The 21,546-nt window shown below is 42.4% G+C and overlaps 4 protein-coding genes across 6 annotated transcripts; 1 reads left to right on the top strand and 3 right to left on the bottom strand.

Annotated features, from left to right (window-relative positions):
• Nucleotides 1-32: 32 nt before the first annotated feature.
• Nucleotides 33-5,703, bottom strand: si:ch211-153b23.4 (uncharacterized protein LOC335392 homolog). Of its 2 annotated transcripts, XR_004615263.1 has the most exons (10): nucleotides 5,649-5,703; nucleotides 5,106-5,219; nucleotides 3,306-4,982; nucleotides 3,114-3,213; nucleotides 2,876-3,024; nucleotides 2,666-2,778; nucleotides 2,488-2,577; nucleotides 2,280-2,402; nucleotides 1,751-2,199; nucleotides 33-43 (listed from the first exon to the last, which is right to left on the bottom strand). XR_004615263.1 is itself a non-coding variant. In XM_034598653.1 (9 exons), the coding sequence occupies exons 1-9, from the start codon at nucleotides 5,701-5,703 to the stop codon at nucleotides 1,993-1,995; spliced, it is 2,628 nt and encodes an 875-aa protein (XP_034454544.1). In that variant the 3' UTR covers nucleotides 1,727-1,992. The 2 variants fall into 2 exon arrangements, 1 of the variants encoding a protein (XP_034454544.1); XM_034598653.1 differs by lacking the exon at nucleotides 33-43 and having other exon boundaries at nucleotides 1,727-2,199.
• An 878-nt stretch (nucleotides 5,704-6,581) lies between these two features.
• Nucleotides 6,582-8,437, top strand: si:ch211-153b23.5 (glutamine amidotransferase-like class 1 domain-containing protein 3A, mitochondrial). The gene is made up of 5 exons (XM_034598593.1): nucleotides 6,582-6,700; nucleotides 7,223-7,335; nucleotides 7,537-7,708; nucleotides 7,804-8,005; nucleotides 8,090-8,437. The coding sequence occupies exons 2-5, from the start codon at nucleotides 7,228-7,230 to the stop codon at nucleotides 8,280-8,282; spliced, it is 675 nt and encodes a 224-aa protein (XP_034454484.1). The 5' UTR covers nucleotides 6,582-6,700; nucleotides 7,223-7,227; the 3' UTR covers nucleotides 8,283-8,437.
• Nucleotides 8,438-9,275: 838 nt separating this feature from the next.
• Nucleotides 9,276-12,280, bottom strand: zgc:174917 (uncharacterized protein LOC565650 homolog). The gene is made up of 7 exons (XM_034598058.1): nucleotides 12,211-12,280; nucleotides 11,382-11,588; nucleotides 10,389-10,650; nucleotides 10,220-10,311; nucleotides 9,911-10,050; nucleotides 9,715-9,819; nucleotides 9,276-9,629 (listed from the first exon to the last, which is right to left on the bottom strand). Exons 2-7 carry the CDS (start codon nucleotides 11,509-11,511, stop codon nucleotides 9,543-9,545), a joined length of 816 nt encoding a protein of 271 aa, XP_034453949.1. The 5' UTR covers nucleotides 11,512-11,588; nucleotides 12,211-12,280; the 3' UTR covers nucleotides 9,276-9,542.
• A 1,545-nt stretch (nucleotides 12,281-13,825) lies between these two features.
• Nucleotides 13,826-21,106, bottom strand: si:ch211-153b23.7. Of its 2 annotated transcripts, none has more exons than XM_034598651.1 (7): nucleotides 20,859-21,106; nucleotides 16,596-16,746; nucleotides 15,776-15,919; nucleotides 15,494-15,622; nucleotides 15,134-15,373; nucleotides 14,753-14,878; nucleotides 13,826-14,418 (listed from the first exon to the last, which is right to left on the bottom strand). In XM_034598651.1, exons 1-7 carry the CDS (start codon nucleotides 21,005-21,007, stop codon nucleotides 14,191-14,193), a joined length of 1,167 nt encoding a protein of 388 aa, XP_034454542.1. In that variant the 5' UTR covers nucleotides 21,008-21,106; the 3' UTR covers nucleotides 13,826-14,190. The 2 variants fall into 2 exon arrangements, with proteins under 2 accessions (XP_034454542.1, XP_034454543.1); XM_034598652.1 differs by having other exon boundaries at nucleotides 13,828-14,418; nucleotides 16,596-16,743.
• Nucleotides 21,107-21,546: the final 440 nt, after the last annotated feature.

Here is a 21,546-nt window from a genome sequence, read left to right as displayed (position 1 = left end):
CAACAGGCAGATCTCCTGTGTAATGGTGGTGTTTTCTCGAAAACTATACTAAAGGAATAGAAATGATACATCACTGTGTCTATCTGCTTATTTCTTAAATTGGCAGTCGTCTGATTGTGTTAAGAAACTCTGCTGTTGAATGGTTCACACACTACAACTGACATGGAGAGACATTACTGTGGCATCACAGGTCTCACTGCAGTTCCATAGCTGACCACTGATTTGCAACACTGGGAATTGTGTTTCCCTGTGTCATGCTCTGCCCACATGAATACTTACCAGAGCGTAGAAGAAATCAACACCCATCAGGGTGATGCTATTACAAACATGAAACTGACTAAGGTTTAAAAGACATTTTCACAGTAAGACACTGTGCGTGACAATCTACAATAATCAACAATCTACAATAATCAACAATTTGCTCAGCCCAGTTTCTGAACATCACACAATGCATGGCTCAGTTACCACTTTTGTTCGATCTCACCTTGACATTGTTCAGACATTGGAATGAGCACAGATATTTCTTGACTTGGATTCTGAAGGTAAATCTCTATGAATTCACAAAGGCAGAAATTGGAGTTCAAAAATAATCTAAATCCTAATCCATGTGATAAATTTAAATCTGTACATTTTAGGTGACAGTCCCCATTATTGGTATTCATTTTCCTGAGATAGAATAGTTATAGGATAACATGTGATCTTACTTGTCTTTTCCCTTCTTAAATTTAAATAAACTATGTAGTTTACTTACTAAAAGAGGAAAGGACTGGGCAGCATACAGGACCTTAAAAATCAAAAGGAAAACTGACTTATCATCAATATTCACTATATCTTTTTTTCCTGTTCACCGTTGTTCATATAATCATTATCAGTTTACAGTCACTGAATGACAGTTTGACACTGAGAGGTTTTCCAAATACCAGTAAGATTGTGTCATTTTAGATGATATATTAAACACATTTAGTTTTTTTACCGGTTAAGTGTTCGTTAAATGTTTGGGTCTTCCCGATGAAGCTCATGTAAGCTGGAGGAAAATGATATTTGAGACAGTTAATAAATGATAAATTTAATAGTCTGTCAACTGGCATTTTAGAAATTTTGATCTAAACCTTTTATGTTTTATTGAAAAAAAAAAGTTTGCTGTGATTTATACGCTAAAGTTCCTAATGACACACATTCATTTACTCTTGAGAATGGGACCTATATTCATGTTTGGGTGGATCAGTGCTGGAATTTTTTTTTCATGTCATCACCAAATCTACAAACTAATAATAATGATAATGGTGTAACTGTCCTGCTATAACAGGTACAACAGAACCAGAAGCAGTAAATTATTAATACTTAAAATAGCACTTAACGTATGATAACGGATAGTGCAATAATCAAACATTCATTTTGTCTTTTTATGTCTCTTGCCTCCAGAATGAGTTTCGTTTCATTATGAACATTTTATGAAATTGCTATGAAATTTAACTCTTCAAGTACAGTTAAAAGGGAAACTATAATTCACAATATATACTGTACTTTATGGGACTGTTTCCATATTCAAACTCTTTCATTTGAGCATTAAATCATTTTGCACCTAGTGTAAGTTACAGTGCAATAGGTTGATTTTCATATCAGGGTGTTTTCACAACATCATTGTAAACATGATTTAATAGAATAACACATGTTTAAACAGAATTGTATATACTATAATAACAACTCATTTAGGAAATCAATTTATTATAATTTTATCATGAACATATACTGTATACAGTGTATTTATATTATTAAATATAACATTTACAATATATTACATTTTAAAGTACAAAAGTGCAGACATTATACTGTACATAAAACATATACATTTCACATAAATATAAGGAGGGTCCTGTATGAAAGATTTTAAAATAGCAGACACCTTTTCTTCACAATCTTTAAATGTATCAATTAATCCAAAAAATAATTAACTGACATTTTTGAATAGTGCATTGATAGTATGTCTTCATCCTAAAAGCGATTTCTCATTTCTGGGCTTTGTTGAGGTGAAGTCGTGGGTGGTGTTGAGTCATCAGATCCCATTCCTGATTCTATTGTGTCGTATTCTCCTGAACCCAGTTCACGGTGAGTGTCTGGTGGATGCAGATCGTACTCAAAAGCTGGATTTGTCTGCCCCTGTTTGTGTCTCCTCTGAACCTCCTCAAAGATCTGAAGAACCTGAAGAACCAGACAAACAGTATTAATTCCAGCAGGCGATAAAGTGACCTTGTTTATTCAGAACAATGTATTTATATTACCTTGGACTTAGGAATGAGACCCACTCTGAAGAAACCAATGTGTCCTGTTTCAATCTTAGTGCAGTCAACCACAGTAGATGCAATGTTCTCTGGGGAGGGGCCGTCACATAGAACACCATCCACCTAACCGAGAAAAACACACATTTATTGCAATAATAGAAAACACAAGTGCCTTTTTTATTTAATTAAACTAAATTACAATCATCACCTTGTCTCCCAGTTTGGCATAAACTTGGTTGTGGTGAGTCGTGTCTGCCTCCCCTGTAGGGTTGGCTGAGGTAACTGCAATGGGCCCCACCTGCAATAATAAGAAGTTGTATTGACGAAACGCTTTGCTGGTGAGTTTTACAAAGAGACATGTAGTGTTCCTCATTCGCAGCCCTCACCAGGTGAATGAGGTGGGTGGCCACAGAACAGTCTGGGTATCTGATGGCAATGCTCTGTGGAGTCCCGATGTGTTTGGCCGCATCCCCCAAACCAAAAGTGTCCATCCACGGACCTGTGTGAGACAATTAACCAGCGTGATGCTCAAAATAAACCCCACCAGGCACCTACACTGGCACACACACAATCTTACACACTCAACTGAGCCTTACCTCTGGGTATAACCATGCTAATGGAGGAGGGCCACGCCGCCTCCATGAAGTCCAGCAGCAGGGGGCTCAGCAGGTGTCGCACCGGCTCCAGCTGCTTGATGGAGGAGATCCACAGGGACATGGGTCGGTCCTCTGCCTGCTTCTTCACCCTGGAGTTGAACGCAGCAATTATGGAGTTATGAGAGAGAATCGATGACTGAATGCAGGTAATGTAAAGCTCATCAATATAGAAACTCACTTGTACGCTTTAACAACTGCATCAGGCCTGTTGCAAGCCGCTACCAGCACATAGACGGTGTCAGTGGGCATTCCACATATGCCCCCACTTTTCATGATTTCTGCAGAAGGAAGGAAAAGATAAAAAGAATCACATCAAGTACATAACAAACGTTTCATATAAAAATCAACATGAATGTCTCTTGTATCTCACCTGCAATCTGCTGGACAGATGAGGCCTTGCGGGCTGATACATGTGGACAGACATGTTCCCCCCCTCCGATGCCACTCAGCTTGATTAAAGGGTTCCCTAAAGGGATCTGAGGGGACTGGAAGGTGCTGTTGAAAATGTGGCTCAGGAAGCAATAAAAACTGACGAGACCAAAGATGATGGTGACTCCGATGTCATAACCATAAGGCAGAGCGCCCACTGCATCCAGCAGGAAGCTAATGAGGATGAGCTGGAAGGTGAAGGCGTAGGCAAACCAGGCGACATTCAGAAACAGCGCCGCAGCTGTCACTAGGCAGTTAAATAGCATGAAGCTAACGATCCCGACAGCCACGTTAAAGCCTCTGGTGTCACCGTACAGGCCGCCATATCGTGTCAGCCCCCACACGCTCCACATCATCCCGTAGAGAATAAAAACCGTGCTCTCGAAGGTTTTACCCCGAGCAAAAGCTACTGAGCCACAGAGCAGCTGCACTGCCCCGCCCGCCACCACCACCCAGGGCAGGACCAGCACAGACAGAGGATCTCTGTCACCTACTGTGGCTGTGACAGCGAAAGTAGCCAACACGTTGCAGGCATGGCCTAACACCTCTGCATCTGCATATTTGGAGTAGCCCAGGTGAGGAGTATGTAGCTCTTTATCTTGTGCTCTGAGAGTCAGACCCGGCATCCTGTTTACTAAAGCTTTGAAATAACCTTGTCCTGTGGGGATCATGGTCCTTGAGACCATGTTGAATGTGGTAATTAAAAGCATGATGGCAGAGACTACAAATATAGCGGCCTGTACACCCTGAGTGCCTGCTTGGTTGAAGCCTTTAGGCTGGGCTGCGATTGCAATGCAATAAGCTGCAAAGAATAACTGGTAGAGCCCCTCCAGCAAACTCTTCTGACAACTGAAGAGAGCCAAGACGGAGAAAAGCACAGAGAAGACGACAGGGAAGGGAACAGGGGAGAACGGCTGGATTGAATAGAACGATAAGAGAGCAGTGTAGCCCTCTGCAAATTTCAGCAGGGCAGTGAAGCCATAAAAAGTGGCAGCTAGTGTGTCCATGGCTCGGTAAAAGAGGACACACATACCAAGCTGGAAGACTCCGGCCGTCCACAGCCAGGGGACATGACCGACGGAGAGCCGGGGGACCACACCTAACAGAGGACAGGCTAACACACAGGCAGACAACAAGTTCATCACCAAACCCACTGACACTGCATCGCTACACTTCTGGTTCTGCTCCGTTTTCAGCTCAGCTTTTCCCTTCAGGTTTATTCCTGGAGGTTCCACTTTACCTTGAGTGACAGTGGACAGCAGTCGCCCAAAACCAAAGTAAACACCAACCAGACAGACAAGGAGGTAGTTTGCTGCTGTGGCAGACTGACCAAAACCTGCCGCAGACAGGCCGGCGATTTGATGGGCACATGCGAAACTGATACCGATGGCTAGAAAAGACAGAACTGCTTTCTTTAATAAGAGGGCAACGCTGCCGATGATGAGCAGAGCTAAGGTGAACGCCGCCAGACCAGGAACCAGAGAGGACCTGAGTTCTGCGGGCTGCAGCACTCCCTGCCCCACCAGGATGTACACCAGACCTGAGCCACACCACAGGGCAGAGACAGTGAGACACAGAGACGAAAAGAGCTGGGCGTGGGACAGACTGCGGTAGATACCTGAGAGACGAAGAGGAAACAGAGCAGAGGGACACGGGAGGGGATTCTTTTTTTATCTGCACACAAAACCAAACCCGAATGAAAAAGTTAGATAAAATAAAAATGTAATATAGATTTACCAACCTGTATAAGCTAAGAGGGCCGCGATGATGAGGAGCAGAATCCCCAGTGCAGTATAGGGGATGAAGTCTTCTCCGGGTGAGGTGGCATAGTCGTTCACCAAGAGCAGGAGAGAACCTGGAGTTTATAACATAATCCATTATCTCTAACGCCACCTGCTGGTAACGAAAAACAGACTCGGGTGCCAAGTTACAACTTGTTTCTCTGAATGTTTTCATTAAAAAAGATATGATTATTATATATTTTATACATGTAACAGGTGGTGTCTTCATACAGATGTTAACATTTTATACAGATGTTTTCGAGCATACAGCTGGTTTTGAATATCATAATTGTTTAGGTTTTGTATTTTGATTTTGAACTTGAACATACTTTTTTTATATTTAATATCAAATCCTTATTTTAAGATGACACTTTTTCAGCTTATGATAATACAGTTGGATATTTACCAATTCTTTATTATAACAACAGGGAGCAGGCTCGTAGCCCTTTGGTAAAAATGCTGTTAAAAAAAAGCAGCACTAAACAATGAGAATGAAATCCTACCTCCAGCGATGCCAAGGATGCCCACGGACACATGGAGTGTGTGTCGTTCAGTCATGTCAGAGTCTGTGGGTCTGTCACCACCTGCAGCTGAGCTTTATACGGCTGAGTGTGATGTCAGCCCATCAGCAGAAACCTGAGAGCAGAGGCTACACCTTACTGGGAAATAACATACATACACACACACACACACACACACACACACACACACACACACACACACACACACACACACACACACACACACACACACACACACACACACACACACACAGAGAGAGAGAGAGAAAATACACATGTCATTGTTATTAATTGCTTTTTTCAAGGTTTTTACAAAGAGGATATAAATGATCACGTATCACTCTATAAATCAGAACCTATTGTCAACATTTAAAAAAAATCTAATGTCACCATGTTGCCTTGGATAAAGTGTTATATATTATTAATACAGACATGAGTGTTATATAAACAAACTCCTTTTGTAAAAAAGAATATAGATAGTTCAGAATATAGATAGAAATAAAACTGGAAAGTTGGGGTTATGTTAGTGTAACTGAAACAAATACACATATACCTTTTTAATATTTTATTTTAATTTAAATATACAAATTTACAAAGTGGTGACTTTAATAACTTATGTGTAAAAGTGTCACCTTCATAAGAATAATAAAACATTAACATTAACATTAATTATTATAATAAAATATTTATATCTAAACTGAATGTTTCTGTTTAATTCTCATCCACAGTACGTGACCTGTAATAATGTAACCCTGTTTAAACAGATCAGTGTGGCATTACTACGTCAGTCTTATTGTTTATTTCAACTGATAAGAGTGACTCAGCATTTTATCCTCAAAGGCAGGCTATCAGTAACCAGCAGAGTTCCTGGTTTCCAGTAAGGAGCATGACGTCAACCTGTTGAACGGCAGGTCGGTGTGGGTGGAGCCGAGAGAAGCAGGCAGGACTATAAAGTGTGTGTTTCAGAGTTCAGTCAACACAACACTCCTGAACAGCTCCAGTACACACACAGGAATACCTCCAGCATATACAAGGTGAGAGGGATCTAATGTCTGCTGTCTGAACTTATCCAATGCTGTCTGAACTTATCTTCTGCTATCTGAACTTATCTTCTGCTATCTGAACTTATCTTCTGCTGTCTGAACCTAACTACTGCTTTCTAGATAATATTTGACCAGCAAACACATTCATTTTAGACAATAATTTTATGAAAGTATCTATGCAACATGCACGAGGGAAACTGTGAAATGCTAAATCATTTTCTGATCCATTTTCATCTTCAAGTACAGCATTTATTTATTGTTCCGTCCTTCCTGTAACTCCACCTTACTGGTGTCAACAGTGTTACCTAGCAGCAGCAGCAGCAGCATCTGAGGCTCCTATCTCACCTGGCTCTGTAAATAAGTTATGTAAACATTAGCAACAGGTGTCTCAGGAGCAGTGCTCGGTTAATCATTCTTCTTCATGTCTAATAGTGAAATGTACAGGGGATCAACCCGGATGTCAAAGTCAAAAAGGTTTTGTACACATTGTGCTCCATGTGTTGTGTTTAATAGGAATCATGGCAAAGCGTGTTGCAGTTATTCTCTCGGGCTGTGGCGTCTATGACGGCACAGAGATCCACGAGGCCGCCGCTGTTCTCGTCCACCTGAGTCGCGCTGGAGCAAAAGTAAGTGGAGGAAAAGTAGAGAGGAAAAGTGAAGCTGCTATTGTGAACATTTCTGTTATTTAATTTAAAGTTCAGGATCCAATCTTTCAGTTCATGTACAAGAGCAGTGTCATAACCCTGACCCACTGAGATAGAGAATAACCACTCTGAATCTGACCCGATATACAGCAGAGCATTTTACATGTTGGTGTTTCACTTCAGGTGCAGATGTTTGCTCCGAATGCCGATCAGATGCACGTTGTAAATCACTGCGACGGGAAACCCACGGCTGAGAAAAGAAACGTCCTGCAGGAAAGTGCACGTATCGCCAGGGGTGAAGTGATTGATCTGGCCAAGTTAGATGTTACAGCATTCGACGCCGCCATCATCCCAGGTCAGACTGTCTTTGCCATAAATTAACAAAATTAATTATTTGACATTTCTTTCTTTTATTTGAAGTGTATCCTCTGTGTGTGTGTCTCTGTTCAGGGGGTTTCGGTGTGGCTAAGAACCTGAGTGACTGGGCAGTGAAGAATAAGGACTGCACCGTCCAGCCGGATCTGGAGAAGCTCATCAAGGCTTTCCACAAGGCCCGTAAACCGCTGGGCATGTGCTGCATCTCCCCCGTCCTCGCCGCCAAAATCCTGCCAGGCTGTGAGCTCACTGTGGGACAGGACAAAGAGTGTGAAATGTGAGTGGAAGAGTTCTTCACCATCAGTTGTCTGTAAAGAAATGCATTCTACAGTTCTGACTGTTCCTCCGTTGCGCCCCTCAGGTGGCCATATGCAGGGACCGCAGGGGTTCTGAAGGAGATGGGCTGCAAACATGTGAACAAGGACGTGGGAGAAGCTCATGTTGATGTCAAGAACAAGCTGGTCACCACCTGTGCCTTCATGTGCAATGCACCTTTTCACAAAGTGTTTGATGGAGTAGGTGTCTTAGTCAAAGAGACACTGAAACTGGCTTAAGAAGTCTCTCGACTCACAGTCTAAATGTCTCGTTTTTATCAACCTAAAATTGTATTTTCTGCAGATGAACTTACTTGTCTCTGAGCATTCGTCCATATCGTTATATTATCATTGTGTTGTTATGAGGTTCTCAATAAAAGCAACTTGACAAATTACAATTTTGCAATTATTGTTTTTTCTTTACTAAAATAAAGCAATGGGAATCACAAATGAGCTACAAAATAAATACTGGGATAAGGGATAGGAGGGGGGGGGGGGGGGGGGGGGGGAGACACTGGATACACCCTGGTCAGGTTACCAGCGTATCGCAGGGGCAATATACAGAGTCAAACAACCAGTCACACTCACATCACCAATTTAGGGTCTCCAATCAATCTAACCCGAATCTGAAATTGTGGGTTTAAGGATGTTGGAGTTACACAAATACATTCTGCTACTGGAGTTATTTAAACGTTTACTCCTTATTTCGTACAGGAAATGTAAGGTCCTGTGTACATTTCCAGGAAGGACCACGAATCTGACTTTTATGCTGTAAAACCAGAGATTCTCCACAAGGATCAATATTAGAGCCTGTGTCAGGAAAACGTTTCTATTGTAAGTGATTAAAGGTAGTTTTTAGGGATTTAAATATCACACAGTACATCTATGATTGTTTTCCAGTTTGACAGGTTTTTGTGCATAAATATTTCACGAAAAAACAAAGACAAATTTGAAGTGGAACAGGGCTTTAGGTAAAAAAACAAAAACATCCCACTTATAGAGCTCAGTTTGAATTTATAAAACTGATGAACCATGAATCGATTGACTTTGTTCTTCTGGATTTTTTACAGATTTCACATTGAACATAATCTGTGTTTTTGTCTCAAAATGACTGAAGTGTTCACTTGTGGATTATAAGGATTTTGTATTTAATTTCCCCAAATCTAACTACAAACAATAAACCACCACTGTCCTCTGGATCATATTTCAATACTTTATTTAAGTTGTAAAGTGCACACACATCAATGTAGGTGAAGTGGGAAAACTGCACAACAGAAATGAACTCAACAGTGTTCACTTTAGCATTTATTTTAAAGCTTTATGGAACAGTCCAGTTAGATCTGCACATGAGACAATACAACGTCTATACTAAACAATAAATAACAAACTATGTCATAGAAATCAAAGAATACAAAGTGTATTCATATAAACACAAAGGTAAATAAGCTTGTAAAGCGTGAAGGTAATTTTTCTTGCAAGAAGAGAAAATCCAGGCAGTTTTCATGTGCTTGTGTTGGAGAAATGATTGAAATGATCGTCTCCACAGGCCAACACTGTGGCTTGAAACTTCCTGGGACGATCCGGATCCTAACAGGAACAGAGAGAGTCAGGATCAATACAGAGCAAGACTGTGGAAACATGACTGGACAGTCCTAGTGTTTGTTTATCTCACCTGTATGGGGTAAGCACAGGTGGGGACGTAACGGATCACAAGCCCACAGCGCCTCCTCTGGGATGTATTGGCATCACTGGCATGGACAAGTAACCCGTCATGGATCTTTTAAAACAAATCCAAAATCCTAATTAATCCATCTTCAATTGAACTTATACCTAAAATGTCATTTTAGGCAAAAACAAAAGCAACTCACAGACATCTGTCCGGCCAGCAGAGGACAAAACACAGCTTCATCCGCCTGCAGCAGCTCCTCTGGGATCTCTTGGTTGACTGACAGCATGTTTCCAGAGCGGGTGGCTTGGCGATGGGGCAACATGCCGGAGCAGTGGCTGCCTACAGGGGCAATACGTAGAAAACAAGTTCAACTCTGTGAAGCAGGTTGTTGAAAGTAAATCTCGGGTTTTTCCACCAAAAAATGAATCTACTTCTTATTTACGTCTCAACAGGACAGAGGCTAAAGGGATAAATGTGCACGAGAAGAATAAAAGAGCAGCTGAGGTACCTGGGATGACCTGAAGGGCGCCGTTTTCCTTCCGCGAGTCGTCTAAAGCGAGCCACACAGAGAGAACAGGGCCACCAGCAACACCCCAATACCTGCAACCACAACAGCTACACTTAGACAAAACAAAGGAAGACAAAACCTTCAAGAGTTTCTCTGAACTAAAATCTACCTCATATCCTGATGCCAGGCCACATATGGAAGCACATTCTCTCCATCCTTCCCATCAGGTTCGCTTCCTCCTCCTTTATTCTCCTGGATGTCGGCTGCTTTGAGTGTTGGGTATTTGCAGATGAAGCGGGAGTCCAGCAGGATGATGTCAGGGCCCAGGACGGCTTTGACAACTTCCAGGACGCGAGTGTGTTTGGTCAGGCCCATCACCCACGGATACTGAAGGTGAACATTGTGGAGGCTGTACTGGGTGTACGCTTCACCTGGAGAGACACACACACACACACACACACAAACACACACTTAATATCTAATCACTGACACATGAGCCTCATCACATCTTTTGTATCCTGTTTAATTTAGTTGTGGAACAAAGAACTAGACAGGGTCATTATTTGAAGGAACTAGTCTTGTGGCTGCTCTAAACCTCCCTGTTTGGAATGGGCTGGTTGCAGCTTTTCTGTGTGAAACTCTAAAAGTGTCCTGCAGTCATCGAGCCACAGAAAGTAAAGATCTGCTGCAGGACTCAGTCCATACAACCCACAGCTGCTGCACAAACAGCTGTTCACCTGTTTATTTAAAGTTCGGTAAAGCTCAACTCAGTACGCAGAACCCCGAACTGGAGAATCAGTTGTCGTTGTCGTGTCGTGAACCATCATCATAATCGCACAATCCAGGCCGCCGCTGCTACAGAGCGCTGGTCGTCTTCTTCATTTAAAGTTAAACAATGTTGAATGCATCACATGCCCAAATCGCATCAAATTCAACACTGCACTTCCTTGGGCCCTTAACATGGCAACTGAGAAGCCGATTAGATGAACGATTCCCCAGATATGCGTGACACACACAGACAGGGGCGGAGATTTCTGGAATAAATATATGATGTATACAATGTATCATTGCTTCACACAAGTGTAGTGTACTTGGTTGTGACTTTGCTTAATTCCTGTCTTCTTACTTTGAATCACTCGGACCCTGACCCACTGATACTCACCAAATTCCCCCTCCAGCTCCGAGAAGGCGTGTCTGGCCTCTGTCAGCTCCGTGTGGTTCAGCACAGGCAGAGCTGAGAGGAAGCCCTGCTGGTTGTAGACCTCCCGCTGCTTATTTGTGGATGTCGTCATCTCTGCTCGACTGTATCACTCCTGATGCCTCGGGCTCTCTGCGTCCAAACTGTACGAGGTGTAGAGACGGTTTGTTGCTGGAGGTTGGAGGAGGGAGAGAACACAGAGGGGATGTGAAGTTTAAATTTGGTGAAACTCAGGGAAAGAACGGGATATTTATCCTATTTTCCATTCAGACAACTTTACGTTTGTGGATACACAAAAATAAGGCATGACACACCCAGTGGGCTGATGGGGAAAACATCTAACCACATAGAGGTGGGGTCACAGTGAGCACCAGCTTATTCCTCCTGTCCTCCAACATCATTATAAAGCTGTGACTTCACCTCAGGACCCATTTGAAGTTTATTAAGAGTCTCTTTGTTGAATTATAATTATCTGTTGGCTAAAGACACGCCCAGAGGAGAACATTACACTTATGTTATACGGCAAATCTTTCGTCTGATGTTGAAAACCACAGTGATGAAACTCTTACATTCATAACTTGTTAAATTAAATGAGTTCAGAAATGAGGAGAAGTACTTCCTGAGTTTTCAATTGTAAATTATTGCATGAACAAAAATGCAGCATCTTGTGCAGGTGCCGTTACATCTAGTAATTTTTTTATATACTCTGTTGGTTAAACTTTTTCCTGACATCTTAAAATATTAGTAAGTAGTAACTACAACTACTTCAGTGTGAGTTTTATCGTCTCCATACCTGTTTGCTCCTCAGTCTTCTCTTCTTCTCTCGGTCCCTCTGAGTCTGGATTCTTGATTCTGTCATGCTCTCTTATATACTGCACACAGCATCACTGGGGAAACTCACACCCCAACATTATCGAACATGAAGTCATACATGCAAAGGAATATGCAATGTAAGGGGAAAATCCATGATTTAATCTGCATGGTTTTACAGTCAAGGTGTGGTGTACCACCACAAAGGCATTATATTCAGGAAACATGAAACCTGTATTTCTCAGAAGGTATATGTACCTTTGTTATTTCCACAGACAGAGGTTTCGTCACTTTTCTCCACCTGGAATGACTTTTTGACACGCACGCTATTCTGGTGCTGCCCTTTATTTTGAATTGACAGTAACTCATTAATCTGTCAGATTGTTTTTCCCAGTCATCACAGCCTCATATTAATTTGTTTTCTCTTCCTTGTCAGGAGCTGAGTGAAGGAACGAGGACTGAAGGAACGAGGACTGATCAAAGAACAAAGACAGTGTTTCATATTCAGTGTGATGAGTGTGGGAATTTAGCTGAGCCTCTATGAGAAGAGAATATCCCAATGCTCTCATTTCAATATGAACAACATTCTCTTCTCTCCCAGTTTATTATTTATTGTTACTGTTTCAGATATTACAATGTCATTATTATCATTACTGTTCTCTTCTGTTCCTATAAAATGTAAGTATAGACATATGTTTATGTCATTATGCATGAATGATGTCAAAATAATAAAAAGAAGAGTTGCCTCCTATTTGTTGGCTAGATGCATTTATATTGTGACCAAAATGTTGAATTCAAGACAAAAGAAAAAGTGAGACATGGCTGTAAATACTCAGAGTCAGTGTGAGGTCAAGTATTTCAACTTTCCACACAACTAAAAAGACATGATTATTTATCATTTTGTTATTCAATGTTATTCTTGTAATAACTATTTTATTAAATTGTTTTGATTATTTTACATTTTCATGTTTCATTTGTTACTTTTAATATGTATCTTGTTTTTATTAATGATCGCTTGACATTTAAACAGTTTTAATTGATTTTATTATTTCATCTTGTAAAGCTACTTTGTAACTTTATTTTGAAAAGTGCTGTATAAATATAATTTATCAATATTAATATTATTATAAGGAAACTAAGCTGTGGACACACAGGATCACTTTAATTGTACACTGTGTGAGTATGTGTTTATGTTCAAGTAACGAATAAACTAAACGCTAAATGAATGAAGTTGAAACAATGTTACAGGTTAAAGGTTAATAGGTTTTTGTTGTATAAAATGTGGGATGTGTGTCATGTGCTCTAACAGGAACTTCCAAAGGATGCTGAGAAACTTGATCAAGGAAAACCCCTGTAACCCAGTGACATCTTCTGTTGGGTGGTGATATGGGTCAGTAGTTTCAGAGAATGCAATAGATAAATAAACATTGATGAGGTGGACTTCTTCATTGATGGCACACGAGTGAACCAGTGACCGATGAAAAAAAAACCAGTAAACCTTTAAGCTTCCTTATGATGGGTGGAACATTAACAGCAGCTCTGCAGACACCTGATCGCTATTTCACTGTCTGACGTCCTTGTGAAACCGTAAACACATCCGATTTCCCACAAAGACACCAATACCATAAATAAAGAGATAACTGTGGGTCACTTCCTCCTGTTGGAGCGCGTAAAAAGACCACAGGCACAATGAGATCACTTCATATTTTATTATACAAAATATAATTAAACACAGAAAGGTAACTTAAGAGAAGATTATATGAAAGAATATATATATATAGGATATAAAACCTCTAATACCTAATGTAATAAAATATAGATAAATTAGATTGTAATAAATTATGAATATGTTTGTGTGTATAAATGTATAAATGAATGATTTTCATTATTGAACAAGATTTAAACTCCTAACAGTCGTCTACTATGTGACGTGTACCACCACGGATTTCTCTCCCTCTGAGCCTCAGTCTGACTCCTTGTGTCTGTCTTGGTGCTTGAGACAGAAAGGGTGGTGCTGTTTTCTCTTCTCTGCACTTTGCGTCCTCTTGTCTCCTCCCTGTGGCTGCTGCGCATTATTGCAGCGGTGGACGAGCACAGGGTCCCTGGTGGGAGGCGTTTTCTTCAACAGCAGCCTCTGCAACATCTGTTTGTCGGCGCGCTCCCGTCGGAAGTCGTCCTCGTAAACCTTGAGCTGTGGCAATGTCAGGGGACCATCAGTGAAATCAGTGAAATGAACAGACAATAACAAAGCTTGAGAAGCTTCAGGTCATTATATGTCCAGACAGATTCGAGGAAATGTCTTATAAAGGGCGTTGAGGAGATCATATGATTACTACAATGTATTTACACTGCAACATGGCACTAATGTCTCTAGTTTGACACATTAACATGAATTTTCAGTTTAAGCATGTCATCTTTTTTACCTTTTTCTTTCAGGTTGAGATTAAACAACACATGCATGTAATTTATGTTGATGTGTAAATGTGTGTGTGTTTGTGTACATGTATGGACAATTAAAACACTACCTGCTCCTGCAGTAGTGCCACCTGTTGACGCATCTCCTCCCTCTTCTTCCTCAGCCTGCGGTTCTCCTGCAGCGTGTGTTTGTGGTCGTTATGCTCCGTCCGATATTCTGCTTCATAAATCTGGGTCTGCTGACACAAGACATTAATATGGCAGTGAGCCAGTATCAAAGCAATATCTTGTGATCTGCAGATATTTCTCATTGTGCCGTGAGTACATTTCAGAGCCGCCACTTGGTGGTGCAGTTCACCGTCTGATTTAAGTCTCCCTCTAAAAACATTACGCAAATCTTCCCCTGGCAACAGAGGCTTGACATCAGTTCTGCTCTCATCACATCAGAAATGGGAACATTTACTGTTGCTGTGCCGAAGAGAGCAGCTCACCTGACATCTCAGTGCCCCCAGCTGTTCATTTAGATCGTGCACTTCTTGCTGGGATTCTCCCAGTGGGGTGCTGCTGCTCTTGCTTTTTCTCTTCCACCCTTCCTCTGAGCCCGAGGAGGCAGGGAAGAAGGAGGATGAAGGTTTGTATCCAGAAACGAGGCTGGGTGACACGTCAGGACCTCTTGGTGGAGTCGTGGTGGGCGACAACACAGGAGCATTTACCGCAGCGCTGAAGCTGCCCTTAAGTTAAAACAGAAGACAAAGTGATGAGCGACATTCAAGTCACAGATGACAGCATATTGACAGAAATGAAAATGTGCAAACCGACCATGCGTACAGACCCACTGACAAGTGTAATACCTCTTTGACCTGTGTGCAGGTTCTCTGTGGATGATGCGTCCTGTTCTCCAGCAGCCTGATGTATTCCTGCAGATCCTGGTTCTTCTTCAGCTCCTGCATCAGAGCCTGCTCGTAGTATTCCTTCGCACTCTGAAACCCCAAGTCAAACACTACACATCACACATGTGAACCACAAACGTTCTGTTCCACATTCTAAATCTGCTGGACGATCGCCCACAGTATCTAGAGAATCCACACACACATTTGAGGGTCCACACCAATGTAGTACGTCTGTGTGTTTACCTGTTGGTGTTCCACTTTGAGCAGCAGTCTACTGTTGAGCTGTTTCACTGCATTGTTCTCCAGTTCCAAAGCCTCCAGTCTGTGCTGCAGACCCAGTGTGGCACTGCGGTACACATGGTCCCAGTCCTCATTCAGCTTCATCAGCTGTAACATCATCATCATCATCCTCATTGTCATCATCATCATCATCAACACCAATGTTGTCATCATCATCATCATCTAGTGTACACCTGGTGGCTGGCTGCAGTAAACCCTGCCTCATCCATGTTAGTGGATGGACGATAGGTCATAAAAATGTTTCTCAATGATGTCATTTTATTGGTAGCTGTTATCACACCGATGTATGTTCAAGTGTTCTTTTCTGTGCTGGTAGTGTTTGGTTTTAATTACTCATTGAATGATATCAAATATCAGGGATACTTCATTTCTGGATAGTAGGAGGAAGTGGAGATGCGTCGTCCATCTATATATTTATATACGGTCGATGGTATGATATGATGATGATGAGGACGATGATCAGTCATCGAAACAGCATTCATTACATCATTAGCGTCAGGATGTGAATTCAGGTCAGTGAGGTAAAACACTCCATAATCACAAAATACATGACAGTTTACATCAGTTGAGCAAATCAAATATCCCTCACCTCGTTTTTAATTAAGCAGCATCTAATTCAAATTAGGAAGCTCAGGTTGTATAAAACTGTAATGAGGATTCTTCACAGCTTAGCAGCGGTTTCACACAACGCCCACACTCCTCCTCTGGTATTCACAGAGAACTAAATGTAATTGCCAACATCAGCAACAAGGTGATGTTGTACCTCTTTGTTGACTCTGCGGAGCTCGGTGTTCTTGTTGAGCAGCAGCAGTTTCTCCTGGTCAGCGGAGGTGACTGTCATGCTCTCAGTGATCAGAGTCACCTGCTCCTCTGTGGACAGCAACCTGACACCCACGGGACTCACATCCTCACTGCTTCCCACACACACACACACACACACACACACACACACACACACACACACACACACACACACACACACACACACACACACACACACACACACACACACACACACGTATAGTTTATACATGGACACACACAGAGGATATGTGCCAGAAATAAAGTCATGATGATGATGAACATTAGAAGAGGATTTCCAATAATAAGCAAACACATGTACGCACAAAAGAACGTCAGGGCACTTTTTAACACCCACTCGCACAGAGTGCACTTACAGAGAATTGAATCGGAGTTATTATGCACACCCACGCACACACATGCATGCTCAGTCAAATTATGCACTCAAGACACTCAGACACACACACACACAACGAGAGTGAGAGAGTGAAAGAGTGAGCGAAAGCGAAAGGGTGAATTTCTCAACAAAAAAAAAAAGATCCTGGACAATCAAAAACTCTGTTTATTATCCGATTTGTTTACATGTGGATCGCCCCTGGAAACAATGTGGGTGATGATCCCTGGAAAATGCTGATGTCACTTATAAACCACTTGGAAATAACAACAAATATTTGCAAAAATGAATTTGCTTCCTTTTCACCAGCCCTGTGGTGAGGTCTTGTCCAGAAGGAATAGCTGACAGAGAGGCAGCAGAGATCTGAAGCCCGGGGGGGGGGAATCGGCTCACGGAAAAACACAGACCTCGGTACGTAGCCCCCCGGGGGCATCTTTATACCAACCTACTGTGGGACTGCTTTAACCTCAGAGAGATAAGCGCTGCAAGGATCTGTGTTCATCTCCGATCCTCCTTAAAGGGGACATAGCATGCCCATTTTACCACAAGTTGATATGGTTCCTTGGGGTCTTAATGAAATGTCTGTAACATACTTTGGTCAAAATACCACAAGGATCATTTAAAACAGCACCCTTTTTACCCTGTATAAAACAGCCCTCCACAGAGTGACCTGTTTTGAGTGCCTGTTCCTTTAAATGCTAATGAGCCAGCTCCCCCCTCCCCCCTCTCCCCCCATGATTTTAAACGATATAAATTACATATTTTATATGATATAAATTATCAAATATGCATCCCATACTTTGTATTCCCCTTGTTGTCCTGGAGTTTTAATTTCCCCAATCACATAATTAAATGTCCCCCTCTGCCCATCCACAACAAGCACACAAGCAGACAGACAGAGAGAGAAAGAGAGGGGTGGGGGGGGGGGGGGGGGGCTATGAAGACCATCATTTACCCCCGAACCCCGACATTCAACGGGTACACCAACAAGCGGAGAAAGCAGAATCGCGGGCTGACCTTATATATACAGTCTATGGGGCTGACCAGCGGAGAAATGCTCGTCCCGTGTGAACAGCCAGGCGGCTGCGTGCTGGAGAACGGCGCTGCGCTGCCTCGCAGCGGCACTTCCGCGTCCGGTGTAAACCCGGCGTAACTACTGTACCCCGGCGTAACTACTGTACCCCGGCATACAGTAGAGCTGAACACTGTGGAAGTCTTCCACACAGCTGGCAGTGTGGAAGACCGCTGCGAGGCAGCGCAGCGCCGTTCTCAAGCGCGCAGCCGCCTGGCTGTTCACACGGGACGAGCATTTCTCCGCGCTGGTCAGCCCCATAGACTGTATATATAAGGTCAGCCCGCGATTCTGCTTTCTCCGCTTGTTGTTGTACCCGTTGAATGTCGGGGTTCGGGGGTTACAGTAGCGCTGAACACTGCGGAAGTCCTCCACAGCCAGCAGGGCTGTGTGGCGCTGACACAAATTCCAGCTCACGCACGGGAGAGCGAGCGGTCGCGCCCGAGCAGCTGCTGCAGCCTCCCAGTCCCAACGATCCAGACAAATGCCACATGTGAGTGAATCGCGGGCTGACCAGCGGAGAAATGCTCGTCCCGTGTGAACAGCCCGGCTGCGTGCGTGGGAACGGCGCTGCGCTGCCTCCGGTGTAAACCCGGAAGTAACGAGTGTGGGGGGACGGGGGGTGGGTGGGCCAAGACCATGTAGGGAGACTTCCAGTTCCTTGTTACGACACAATACCCAGGAAGCGCAATCGAGTCGCTCAAGCATGACGTTTCTGACTTAGAGGAACTATAACAAAACGCGCGAGTGTTTTTCCCCCAGAGTTTTTGGGTTGGTAGACATGCCAGATACCCACATTAACCTGTAGAAGCACTAACAAAGTGGAATTTGCATGCTATGTCCCCTTTAAGTCTCAACTCCAACATAAATATACGCTTTCATCTACCTACGTAGTTTCCCGCTATGTGGAAACACATGTTACACAATTTCAGAGAGTTAAATCAACAGGTCAAAGCCGTACAAATGTGAAGGTCTCATTTATGTTACAATGACGTATGTTTTTGCAGTTTTCACAACACATAGTTCAGCTCCTTGCGACCTATTGGTCCTCTTAGGCATAAAGGAATGATGTGTGTCTTTCTGTTCAATGTAAGGCTACAGTCAGCTGTGGGTGAGCTGAGCTCAGCATTAAGAAAACAGACCAGAGATTCTCTGGAGTTTCCAACATCTGCCTGCAACATCCCAGTGATGACCATAAACTGTGTTTAAAGTTCGACGAAAGTAAAGCCAAAGCGATCACCCCCTTGTGGCGGGCTGCAGTATAGCTTATAAATTCTGCCTCTTCCATTTTAGCAAATTAAAAGTCAGAATACACGATAAATACATTTTTCTCAAAGATAATTTCTGTCATTTTAGGTAGTACTGATAACACAGATTTGATGAAACATACATTTTTTCGGTAAATTAGGTTTGGCCAGGCTACCTTTGTCCCTGTGTTTCCAGTGTTTATGCTAAACTAATCTGCTGGCTGTAGCTTCATACCTTAATGTGGCTATACAGGCATTAGAAGAAAGAAAGATGAAATGTATTGAAAAAAATTAAGATAACCTGCTGGAGCACACTGCAAGCTCTTCACAAAATACATATTGTTTGTGTACAACCTATTTGGCCTCACCAGATAAGCAAAAAAAGGTGAATACATAAAAGGAAATTCAACCCAGAGTAAAAATATTTGTGTAAATCTACATCCTGAACCATCTGTCCTCCCTCTGGGTGCAACAAGGCAGGAGCAGGCTGTTTATGTCCACTAATGAGTGAGTCATCCACACTGAACCAACGGGTCTGAAGTGTAGGATGAAGGCAGAAGCTGGACTGAAATGGAGCCTAATTTCAGTGGCCAGTGTGAGCACAGTTAACACGCTCGTGTCCAGTACCCTGTGTATTCAGCCATCGAACTGGGAACACACCCTCCTCAGCGTCTCACTGATCCAGAGCCGTTTCTCTGTTGGCTTCTGTGACAGCTGATGTGACCCAGTTTCACAAAGTTTGCAATTGTATGCTGTCGTGGAAGGACACCAGAATGCCACCACTTCCCGTAGCAATGTAAAATTTCACTGTCATGGCATATGATAAAGAGAGAGATGATATCTTTACTTCCTCCTGATGACAAATATGTATCTCGATACCAACTGTTGCTGTAGCCCGTAAAAGCGCTGCAGTTGTTCCCCCTGACAGAGGAGAGAAGTGTGAAGTTTCACAATCAAAGATGGTTATTTTAAGGCTAATCATCTGTGTAGGTAGACTGGTCGTGACATTTACTAAGTGCTCCTCCTCCCCCAAAACATTACTATTAGTCATTTGAAAACAGAGGTAATAAGAATGCATAACAGATATTATCGTTAATTCACATGATAGTGTATCAGTGTTGTGAAATAATGAACTTAAGCCTACAGCTTTATGACCTCACTGGAAACTCCACGGCCACTCTTTATTCCTCCTCTTACTTAACTTCTTCATGAGGTACTGTATCTCTGAGAACATGATTGAAAAAACAATTCCTCAATACTGTTTAATTCAAACAGTTTGATTACAGATAATATTCTATAATATATATTGTATCATATTTATAATATCATATATATGTGATATTAATACCACTGTACTACTTAACACAATATCTAAGCTTATTTCTTACTGTAATATCATTGAGAGAAGTGTTGATTTAACACTATTTGAGGCTGAAGTAGGTGGACTTTTACATTAAATTGTTATACATTAAGTGTTCCTGTTTTTGTGTCTAGACATGTGAGCGTACATACCACAGTGCTTCAGCAGATGAGTGCTTCTGTTGGCCCTGAAAGAGGCTGCTGTCGCTTCTTGCTGAAGTTTCTTCTGTTTCTGCCGCCACCGCTGCTGCTGAGGACGATAACGACGGAGAGGATGACAATGACAGTACGTCTCCATCCATGACTGCTGAAATCTTCAAATCGAAACAAAATTAAAGCGCCGTCAGACAGCCTGAGTGAGGTTTCTCTTCATAAATCCTCGGCTATGAGCATGTGGTGGAAAGTAAATAGTGTCGTCAGTTCCGATATGTAACAAAAGAGGAAGTAGCCGAGACCAAGAGCCACGTGATGTGAGGTATAGATAATAGCAAGCGTCACAGTTAAACTGTTTCTGCTTTATGTCAAATCTGTCCCACTGTGGTAAACGTAATGTGCCTCAGTGTGTTTTTATAGTTTTCAAAGTTTTGTGATGACATTGTGTTTAGTTTTGGCATCATTTGAAGAATCTGGGAAACTCCACTCAAGGGTTGGATGTGAGTGTGTGTGTGTGTGCGTGTGTGTGTGTGGAGGAGGCCGGTGCCTGTTAGCAGGGCTGCTCCGTCTTATGTTTTTAACATAAGCAATTCAGGACGGAGCTAAGAGCTGAAGGCAGAATAGATATGCATAATTTTGCATGATTATATATTTGCAGGACGTGTAATTGACAATAATGGTAACACAT

The sequence above is a fragment of the Hippoglossus hippoglossus genome, chromosome 10, assembly GCF_009819705.1.
Source record: "Hippoglossus hippoglossus isolate fHipHip1 chromosome 10, fHipHip1.pri, whole genome shotgun sequence".
Classification (NCBI taxonomy): Eukaryota; Metazoa; Chordata; class Actinopteri; order Pleuronectiformes; family Pleuronectidae; genus Hippoglossus; species Hippoglossus hippoglossus.
Note: the sequence above shows the minus strand (reverse complement) of the source record. Positions and strands in the feature narration are given on the sequence as shown.